Genomic DNA, 10,748 nt, shown 5'->3' with positions numbered 1-10,748 from the left:
GCCGAGGCGTAGCTGGCAAGCGGCAGAGACGGAGCAGGCCGACCACCAGCTGGCCCAGCCCAAGGGAGGTAAGGCACCCGCCGGAAAAGGGGGAAAAAATGGCGGACAAAAAAAATGGCAGACAGCCTTGCTTGGCGACCCCCGTGAAATGGTCGATCGACCCCAAATGGGGTCCCGACCCACAGGTTGAGAACCACTGCTCTATGGTATATGGCTGAGTGCCTGGATATCATTCAGTTGGCTTATTTTGGGTTGATTTTATAAATCTAGTAAGATCAGAGAAGACTTGTTAAGGATTTCCCCCCACCCGGAAGGAATGACATCTGCAGAGATCCAATAGGTGAGCATTTATGGCGACAGTCCTCTTTTTATGGAACAGCTTACCCTTGGATATCCAGACCATTCCCTCTTAGTTATTTTCTAAAAAAGACTCATATAAAACATGACTGGCTAGGAAGGCCTTGAATATAAACTATACTACTCTGAAAATGTGGTATAGCAAATTGAGGTCGATCTTTTTATTGGATCATTTGTAATTATTTCCCTCCTGTTTCTCTCTGTATGGCCTTGTTGTAAGCTAGTCATTATGACCGGAGTGTCATACAAGTTGGAATACACAAAGGGAAGATTGAATAAATAAAATACACTATAACTTATACAGGAAGTTCTCGATTTACAACAGTTCATTTAGTAACCGTTCAAAGTTTCAACGATACTGAAAAAAGTGACTTATGACCTCTTTTCACAGTTATGTCCTTTGCAGCAGCCCCACGATCATGTGTTCAAAATTCAGATGCTTGGCAATTCATTCATATTTATGAATGTTGCTGTGTCCCATGGTTGCGTGATCCCCTTTTGCGACCTTCTGACAAGCAAAGTCCATGGGGAAGCCAGATTCATTTGACAACCACGTTACTAACTTGTTAACTGCAGTGATTCACTTAACAACTGAGGCAAGAAAGGTCGCAAAATGGGGCAAAACTCACTTAACAAATGTCTCACTTAACAACAGAAATTTTGGGCTCAATTGTGGTCGTACGTCAAGGATTACCTGTAGTGTTTTACAGAAAAAACCAATTATCCAAAAACAGCTAATGAGGACAGCCTTTATATTGCTTCAATTATAGCTGGTTGACGCTATCGGTATACTTTTAGCCATTAGTAGAAAAATGTGGGCACACAGCAATTAGGTTTTACCTCCTTCTGGGGGTCACTTCTAGTCTTTTGATATGTCCACACAATCTTGGNGGGAATGGTTCCTTGAAGCACCTGTGAGGGCAGGATATGTGGGTCCAGAATCCATGGGAATTGTGAAGGAAAGAAACTGCTTCTGCTCAGACGGAATGACAAATATGGACATTTAAATGACTGGAAAGGATGGATTCTGATGAGACATCCAATCAATCCTCTGCCATATTTTTCTTTTGTGTTGGGTTTTCCAAGAACAAGGAAGATACTGGATTTGGGCAAGAAATAGGCAAGAATGGTCTAAATAAAATTTGGGATTCTATCCTTGATTTCACACTTTATAGGACTGGTAGATGTATAATTTTCTACAATTCTCTTTGGATTGTTTACTTATTCCCCTCTCATTTTTTTCATGCGAAAGTTGGATTGTGTGTGGGTAGAGAGGCAAGACAGGAAAGAATAAAATGAAGAACTGTTCCAATTCATTAATTACAGAGTGTGAGAGATTGGGAAGAGAAGCTGTTTGTGGACAAAAGGACATAGGTGGTTGAGGGGGAACGTACCCTTTGGCCCCTCCTCTTTCTATCAGATAGATCAGGAGTAGTCAACCTTGGCTCTTTTATGACTCGTGGACTTCAACTCCCAGAATTCCTGAGCCAGCTATGCTGGCTCAGGAATTCTGGGAGTTGAAGTCCACGAGTCATAAAAGAGCCACGGTTGACTACCCCTGAGATAGATGATGGCATAACTTCAGATTTTGGATGAGAGAGAGTCCCGTGGGGATTGGTTGTGCTGGAAATTCCTTTAAAGAATCCATTCAGTTCTATAACTCTAAGTGGCAGGATCATTTTAACTGACTCCCCATTCCTGCAGGAGGGCAGTTATGTTATTAGATTAGATCTAATCATTATTGTGGGATCCAATGGTAGACACAGGGCAGTCATAAAGGCTATGAAATTCTGATCTGGAATTATAAAACAATCTTACTGAATAAGTATTGAAATTCCCAGGTTGGCTGTCAATGACTTAGCCATTGAAGGCGTTTGGCAGCAGAGCAGAAAGTGCACCAACAGTATCCCAAGTCTATTTTATTGAATTAACTCCAAGGTAAGATCCTTGTAACAGTTATTTTGGTGAGTGAGATAATATTCCTATTATATACCTACGAAGCACAAGCAAAATCAATGGGGAAGCCAGATTTACTTAACAACCATGTTACTAATTTATCAGCTGTGGTGATTCACTTAACTGTGGCAAGACAGGTCATAAAATGGGGCAAAACTCACTTAACAAATGTCTCAACAGAAATTTTGGGCTCAGTTGTGGACCTAAGTCGAAGGACTACCTGTATTAAAGAAAGTGCAAATAAGATGTGTTGCACTAGAATTTATCACTGGCTAAAATATATTCATTGGAAGAATAGTACATAATTTACATATACATTTCTTGGGGGAGGGGAAATGAATGCAGAAATAGCTGGGAAAAGGAAACAGTGGAATTAAATGTCCTCCTTGCTCACAGCTATAATGTAAGTACATCAAGAACTTTAGCACTCTTTTGATTCATGCATTGAAATTTGAATATTTGTGCGTGGGTATATAACAGTGGTGGTGAACCTATGGCACGGGTGCCAGAGGTGGCACTCAGAGTCCTCTATGTGGGCATGCGTGCCGTCACCCCAGTCCTAGGCCTTCAGCTGGGTTTTATAAAACCTTTTCGCTTTAGGCCTCCGCCGCCATGTTAAAAAAAAAAAGGTTCAATCAATCAGTCAATTTCAACTTCTCGCAGGAAAAAAAAAGATCTTGCAAAGTTGGAATTGATTGATTGAACTTTTTAGTCCCACCCAGTCTGCCGTTACCACCGCAGCCATGCCCACCCAATGGGCCACACCTACCCAGCACCCGACGATGCATAAGTGGGCTTTGGGTTGCAGTTTGGGCACTCGGTCTCTAAAAGGTTCGCCATCACTGGTATATAACATGCTATGCTGAATCAAAGAGCCCCTCTATATTTTGGTTTAATGTGATACCTTGGCTCTCATAACATGTAAAGACAATTAGTTTCCCACAAGATGTTGAGCAGAAAAGCCCCAAGCTTGTTTCGGCCCAGGCTGTTCAATTGGGTGAGCAGATTTAAGAGCACTCACATCTCGAGCACAAGATACTGGGATCTCCATTCCTCACATCCTGGCGTCGGAATCGCCTGTTGGGAAAGAATAGGAAAAGATTTGCCAAGCATTCTTCTGGGGTTGGGACTGAAGCCTCAGATCTACATAACCACCATTCACACGGATTACATCCAGGAGCCACGCAAATACTGTTGGGATTGGCCCCCAAGGTATCCTTAGCCATACCGTTTAGTATTCTGCAGGTATCGAGTGCAGGTGGTGCCATCCCAGGCACAATAGGGGTCCCTCGCTAGGCAACATTCTGCACAAGCTTTGCCATACATCCCACAACGGTGCAAGGGCAGTTGCGAAATGGAAGTCCTGGATCCCAGGTACAGCTGTTGCTGTTGGGAGACAAAGCCACACAGTCTCCTTAGGGCCCACTAATATCTGGATGGAAAATAACCTTCTGCTTGTAACAAGTTACCATTTTGAGAAACAGTTTCTGAGACCTAATCTAGGCTGTCAGGCACTGCTATAATAATAATAACAATAACAATAACAATAACAACAACAACAACAACAACAACAACAACAACAACAACAACAATAATAATAATAATAATAATAATAATAATAATAAAGTTGGAAGGGACCTTGGAGGTCATCTAGTCCAACCCCTTGCTCAGGCAGGAAACCCTATACCATTTCAGACAAATGGCTGTCCAGTCTCTTCTTAAAAACTTCCAGTGTTGGAGCATTCACCGCTTCTGGAGGCAGGTTGTTCCACTGGTTAATTGTTCTAACTGTCAGGAAGTTTCTCCTTAGTTCTAGGTTGCGTCTCTCCTTGATTAGTTTCCATCCGTTGCTTCTTGTCCTGCCTTCAGGTGCTTTGGAAAATAGCTTGACTCCCTCTTCTTTGTGGCAGCCCCTGAGATATTGGAACACTGCTATCATGTCCCCCCCCTCGTCCTTCTCTTTGTTAAACTAGACATACCCAATTCCATCAACCTTTCCTTATATGCTTTAGCCTCCAGTCCCCTAATCATCTTTGTTGCTCTTCTCTGTACTCTTTCTAGAGTCTCAACATCTTTTTTACATCGTAGTGACCAAATGAATGTACTGTAATAAGTGAGAGGTGAATGGAGAATGGCTATGATCAGAACCTTCTAAATTAAAACGAGGTATATAGCAGGTATCCATAACCTATGAAGATGGTAGGCAGTCAAAAAGAAATTAAGTAGAAAACTACTTTCCAAACATGAACATTTTAGTTCTTTTGTTCATGGACATCCCAAGGGAAAGATACTTGAATGCAATACAATGTCCCAAAAGATGATCATCATTATCATTAAAAAAAATAAAATCTCTTGGACAGGAGAAATGCATGCATAGAATCACCCCTGTTCTGATCATCTTCCAATACCAGTTTCTCTCCCCACCTGCAATGATTTTAATTATTTATGAATCAATGCAGTTAAAGAGAAGTTTGCCCCCTGGTTTTCATAAGATAGCTTCCCAAAGTTTTTCTGTTGCGCTACATACCCGCTTGGATGAGATCTGCATGCTAGTAATAGGAGAGGAGTCCTGTCAACGAGAAACGGAAATAATTACGAGGGTATTGAAGTGCTGATAAAAAAAGCCACATCCTTTCAAGACGTTCTCCAGGTAACTGGTAGTAATGGGCAGAAGGAATAATCTTGAGGAACAACAGGAAGAGCCACAAGCAAGACAACAGTCAGATAAAAAAAATCTGAGTCCAGGCCAGATTGAAGATTGAGAAAGTTCCTAGGCAGGATTGTCCCTAGTTATCAGAGAGTTAGAGGGAAGGAGGGGATAAGCACATCCAGACTTGCAAGAGTCTGTTAGTGCAACCTTATAATAAAAGTAGTATTGTTCTATATGACTTTGGTTTCTGTGTCTGGTCTACCTTGAAAGGGTAACACAGCTTCCGGTGGGGCTTTGCACTATCACAGCCTGAAGCAGGAAAAGTGAAAGCACCTAAAATGGCTAGGACAGCGCCTGCACGTAACCCAGTCATCCCAATCTCGATAATTGTGGTTCTAGCGGTAACAGATGATCACATCAACAGGTAAGGTTGTGCAGTGTTTTGGATTGCAGAGGGAAAATATTCTGCAGGCACAAAGATTTGAAGGTAACATCCATCATGTCTTTTGCCAGGATTGCTTGGCTGCCCCATTGCAGCCTGGTCCTAGGAAAAGATCTTTTTGGTTTAAGGAGTTGCACACAGATGCAAACATGAGTATTCCCAGGCACTCTGATTATGTGCTATCAAGTGTTTTGATTCCTAGCAGATAGATAGATAGATAGATAGATAGATAGATAGATAGATAGATAGATAGATAGATAGATAGATAGAGTGCTTTTTTGTAACAAAAAGATAGATAGATAGATAGATAGATAGATAGATAGATAGATATAGATTAGATAGATAGATAGATAGATAGATAGATAGATAGATAGATAGATAGAGTGCTTTTTGTAACAAAAAGATAGATAGATAGATAGATAGATAGATAGATATAGATAGATAGATAGATAGATAGATAGAGTGCTTTTTTGTAACAAAAAGATAGATAGATAGATAGATTGATAGATAGATAGATAGATAGATTGATAGATAGATAGATAGATAGATAGATAGAGTGCTTTTTTGTAACAAAAACACATATTATACAACCTGTAACACATATCATACAACCTGCCTTGCCTACCCTACAAGGTTCCATCCAAAAAAGGTTCCATCCAAAAAAGGTTCCATCCAAAAAAGGTGCCGGATTTCCGTTCTGGGCGTTCTGTGACAAAAAAAGCCCTGGATAGATAGATAGATAGATAGATAGATAGATAGATAGATAGATAGATAGATAGATAGATAGATAGATAGATAGATAGATAGATAGATAGATAGATAATTTGATAGATGATAGATAGATAGATAGATAGATAGATAGATAATTTGATAGATGATAGATAGATAGATAGATAGATAGATAGATAGATAGATAGATAGATGATAGACAGACAGACAGACAGACAGACAGACAGATAGATAGATAGATAGATAGATAGATAGATAGATAGATACAGGCAGGCAGGCAGGCAGGCAGGCAGGCAGGCAGGCAGACAGACACATTCTGAATCAACCTTCAAACCCAGTGCACTGCACAGTCCCATTAATTTAACCAAAGTCACCCTGGGGAATGCAGAGTCCTGACTCCCTTGCTCTAGGAAGTGCTTGATAACCAATGAGGCCTTGCATCAGGAGAGTCCTAGTAAGGGTAAACGGTATTCCTATGGTACAGCCAATTTAAGTTTAACAACTGAGGTTGTTTTAAATTAAATTTAAACTCTAGGGGGTTAAATGATTGGATCAACATTTTTGGTGTTCCCTCAACATATTAATATTTTTCATTGGTCCAATTAAGTATACTGATGGTACTACCCTCTGAACTACAAACTAGCTAATGATAGTTTAGTTTCTTAGAGAATGTAAGCAGTTGGGTTAATTCCATCAACCATGGGAGAAGCATCTATGGTAATTGTATTATGTGAACAAAGTCTATACTTTAATATTGTTTTAAAAAGTAGCTATTCTTGCACAAGGCCATACTAGCTGTCTTCAAATTGTTCAAGCTCACCTTGAACACCTGAAGTTCCTCCAGCAGCAATTCTTCCACATTTTGCCATGAGTCCTTCGGCACAGAGACGACCTTCAAGACTGTGCCAATGTCTGCCAGGCAAAGGGAAAGTATAACCATTTTGCACAAAAAAGAGGTTATAGGCATCTGCGTTGGCTGAACTACACTCTTGTTTTTCCTCCATAGCCAAACAGAAAACATGAAAGTTTCTAGCCGGGCAAATCAATTTACATACAAAATCCAAACATGTTGCTAGTTGTTCAGCGTCAATGGAGTGCATCTGATGGGGAAAGCAACTTTAATATACTTGGTTATTATTTCCAAGGGCCTTGATTTCAATATCTATTGATTTTTTAAAATCACAGTATCAAAGAACCAGTGAGAAGTTGGACCATCAGCAGGAAGTCAGGAACATTTGGAAATAAAAATGCTCTTGCAGCTATTAAGGGCTCCAGTTTGATTAAGATTGCAATGTGGATGACGTATGTTTTTTTTCCCTATGCTATAGTTTTCATCCCCAAGAATCTTTTCCAACTTCTTGCTGTGCACATGTATAGGACTTGAGTTCATAGAGTTCCGAGTTAGTAAGGATTTGGTTCCAATCCTTATGACACCATGGAGACTGAATATCATTTTGTGCTTCATTTATACCAGAATAATGGGATGATCACCTAAGTCTGAATGACAAGTAAATGTATGTTTCCTGGGTTCATGGTTGTTTATGGCTGCTTTGGTTATATACATTTTCAAATTAATGTATTATTCATATGCAAATATATAGCATTGAAAGAAAAATACAGTGGAAAAAGCAAAGGAACTGCAGGCGGTGGCTGAAGAAAGAGTAAAATCAGGCTTAAAATGACCTTTGGAGCTAGGAGCTGTGTTTCAAAAAGGGAGGACCCAAGAAAGTGAAGTAGATGAGGTCAGGAGACAACCCCCCCCCCCCACAATATATGATGTTACTTAAACAACATTCGATTCATTAAAACAACTAACAGGTATTCTATGCATGAATTTAAAGACATCTTTCTTCTAACATATTAAAATTACAATTTAGAGGCAACTTGTGTTTGCCTATGAATCTCTGCTCTATATTTGGTTCTGCTACAATAAATAAGCTTCCTCAAAGCTATGAGCCAAGTCAGAAAAAGGACACCAACATTTTATCTTGGAGCAAGGGACATCCTCTAGCATGCAGTTTTGAGAAGCAACTAAAAACTTGGCCTGCATCTCTATACTTATTCATCAGAAGAGGAGGGAAGCAGACATACCTGTGCCAATGAAGAGGACATCATAATGTCCATCGGCAGCTGCCACTCGGTCTACTGCAATGCGAGTGAAGATGTGGTCCATGTTGGTTTGCAGGAAGACAGGCCTTTGGCCATGGGGCAGTACTGGATTATACATTAATGGATGGTTACGAGCAAACTGGATCACATCATCAGGGTAATCCTTGGTGGAACTAAAGGTGCCAAAGGTTTTGCTGGGACACTAGAAATTCAGAGAGAAGGAAAGCAAAGAGAGGCAACGTCCCAAACATTGAAAAATGGTCTACTCATAAACGTTTCCTACCACAGCCCTCCATTTTTCCCACTTGGCTTTCATTCTATAATTTCCTTTCCTTCTATTTCAATCAAATCCCATAATCATTTTCCATTCCATTCAACTCAACTGCTGCCCCTCCCTTCTGATCTCTTTCTTCACTGTTTGCCAAACCCCAAGTATCGCCTAGAATATAAGCAAAACTCCTTCCTGGGTATGAGTCAGATATCACTCAATAATCATCCCAATCTCTAGAGAGTTTTCTTGGGTAGAAACGCTTTCTTTTTCATATTTCAAGATCTCAAATCCAATGTACTTACCGTTCCTGGTCGGGGATAAGGGACCCGCCCTTGATAGGAAACCCACTGATAGTTAGGCCCCTCCTTGTGAGCAAAAGGACCAAGGAAAGCTCTGCGGATGTCATTCATGTGATACACGCAGACAGCAGAACCTTTGAAAACTGTGCTGTAACCAGAAGAAAAAGAAACATTGCAGGAAGGATAAAGAAATGAAAGCCAGAAGGAATGCGTATCCCACTGCCCTCTAGTAATGTGGATTATAGATCCTGCCTGACTTCCACTCAAAAGGCACTGGGTAGCATATTTCCCTGTTTAACAATATTGTCAGGTGGGTGGGGTGGAGAAGAAAGTTTAAAAAACAATGGAAGATTATAAAAGTTATTATATTATTATTTGTCTTTGGTTGATGGATTGAGGCTCATTGTGAAAAAGCAAAGTGGATACAAGAAGCCTGAATTCTGCCCACTGTTGATGTAACAAAGACTATTTTCTTTTTACCTGGAAGTGGTGAAAACTGCGTACAACAATGGGTTACGCTTATCCCTGGTTGGCAACAAGAAGACATCACCTGAGTTCAACAAGAAGGGAAGAAATCATCAGCCTGCAGCTTGGCACCAGATGAATGACAAACCACTTCTATCCAAAGGAGAGAAAGACTTTCTTTCAACCCAGACATTAAAACATTCACCAAGGAAGGGATAAATCAAGTCCCCATCCCTGTTCATCTTGCTACTAGAACAGTGATGGCGAACCTTTTAGAGACCGAGTGCCCAAACTGCAACCCAAAACCCACTTATTTATCACAAAGTGCCAGGCCTGCATCAGCATTGTGGTGCCCTCAGGGGGGCTGCAGTGATCACGCAGACTGGGTGAGCATGGCCGGGGCCAGTCCCTCGCCATCTCCGGGGCATGCCCGGGGGACCAACATCGCTTGCTCGCTCACTTCCTGCACTGTCACTTCCAAACTCCACATACTCACTACTCTGGCGAACTCTGCTGGGGCAACGGCACGCGTGCTCACAGAGAGGGCTCCGAGTGCCGCCTCTGCCACGCGTGCCATAGGTTCACCATCAATGTACTAGAACATCCTAAACCAGCCTTTGCCAGCCTAGGGACCACTGCATTTATTTGGGAAAAAAATATCCACAATCCCCAGCCATCACAGCCTAATTTCACGTTGGCCGGGGACAATGGGATAATATAGTCCAACTATCTGAAGAGCTCCAAGTTGCAGAAGGCTGGACGAAATCCATTTTTTAAAAAAGAAGTTGCCAAAAATCAACTCTGTGAGAAGACAAGAATACCAGATGGTAATATCTGAAAAGTGAAATTACGTGGTTTCACTGTTGTAATTTTGAGGATATGGAGCTCAGAATGTTATATTATATTAACATTCAGAAAAGCCAGATTGCAAATGGACATTTTTCAAGGGAAGTGGGTTGTTTTATTAAACTCTGGGACAAAACTTCTCTGCATTTCAAAATATAATTGTTAACTTGTAAAGAACATTTCTTTTAGTTCTGAAGTGGTAATTGGAACTATAATAATGCTAATGGCAATAAGTTAAAGAAGCCAAATCATTTACCGGAGGTTTTTTTACCGTTATCATTATTACAATTCCAATTATGTTAGCCCTTCCAAACTAAAAATAAAAAATAAAAAATGTACAATCGTGCACATATTTCTGTACTACAAACTATATAGTCAGATGTGAGAGGAGAGACAGTCACCACCAAGGAAGGACAATCTGAACTCAGCTTTTTTAACTGAGATAAGACCTATTCTAAGATCAAGAATACTAAAAATAAAGGAACATTAAAATAAATTAAATTGCAGCAGAAAAGAGAAGGAAAAGCACTTAAGAGTGTGAGATAGATGCATTATTCCTTCTGTCAGCTTCATGCCAACCTCATTTCTGCTGCTTGATAGTTTGACAACATTTTCCTCATTTAG

The 10,748-nt window shown here is 40.5% G+C and overlaps 1 protein-coding gene across 1 annotated transcript in view; it reads right to left on the bottom strand.

Annotated features, from left to right (window-relative positions):
• SEMA3B (semaphorin 3B) overlaps positions 1–10,748 on the bottom strand; it is a 31,336-nt gene that overhangs the window by 2,142 nt on the left and 18,446 nt on the right. Inside the window, exons 9-17 of the mRNA XM_029285021.1 lie at positions 9,294–9,363; positions 8,817–8,961; positions 8,226–8,445; positions 6,955–7,046; positions 4,841–4,882; positions 3,542–3,699; positions 3,335–3,390; positions 2,725–2,804; positions 1,198–1,269 (exon numbers count right to left, since the gene is read on the bottom strand). Of these exons, the coding sequence (XP_029140854.1) occupies positions 1,198–1,269; positions 2,725–2,804; positions 3,335–3,390; positions 3,542–3,699; positions 4,841–4,882; positions 6,955–7,046; positions 8,226–8,445; positions 8,817–8,961; positions 9,294–9,363 (935 nt within the window). The remainder of the gene's footprint in view (positions 1–1,197; positions 1,270–2,724; positions 2,805–3,334; positions 3,391–3,541; positions 3,700–4,840; positions 4,883–6,954; positions 7,047–8,225; positions 8,446–8,816; positions 8,962–9,293; positions 9,364–10,748) is intronic.

The sequence above is a fragment of the Protobothrops mucrosquamatus genome, unplaced genomic scaffold (genome assembly GCF_001527695.2).
Source record: "Protobothrops mucrosquamatus isolate PMUCROS unplaced genomic scaffold, P.Mucros_1.0 scaffold1194, whole genome shotgun sequence".
In the NCBI taxonomy this organism is placed as follows: Eukaryota; Metazoa; Chordata; class Lepidosauria; order Squamata; family Viperidae; genus Protobothrops; species Protobothrops mucrosquamatus.
This window is presented reverse-complemented; position numbering and strand designations above follow the sequence as displayed.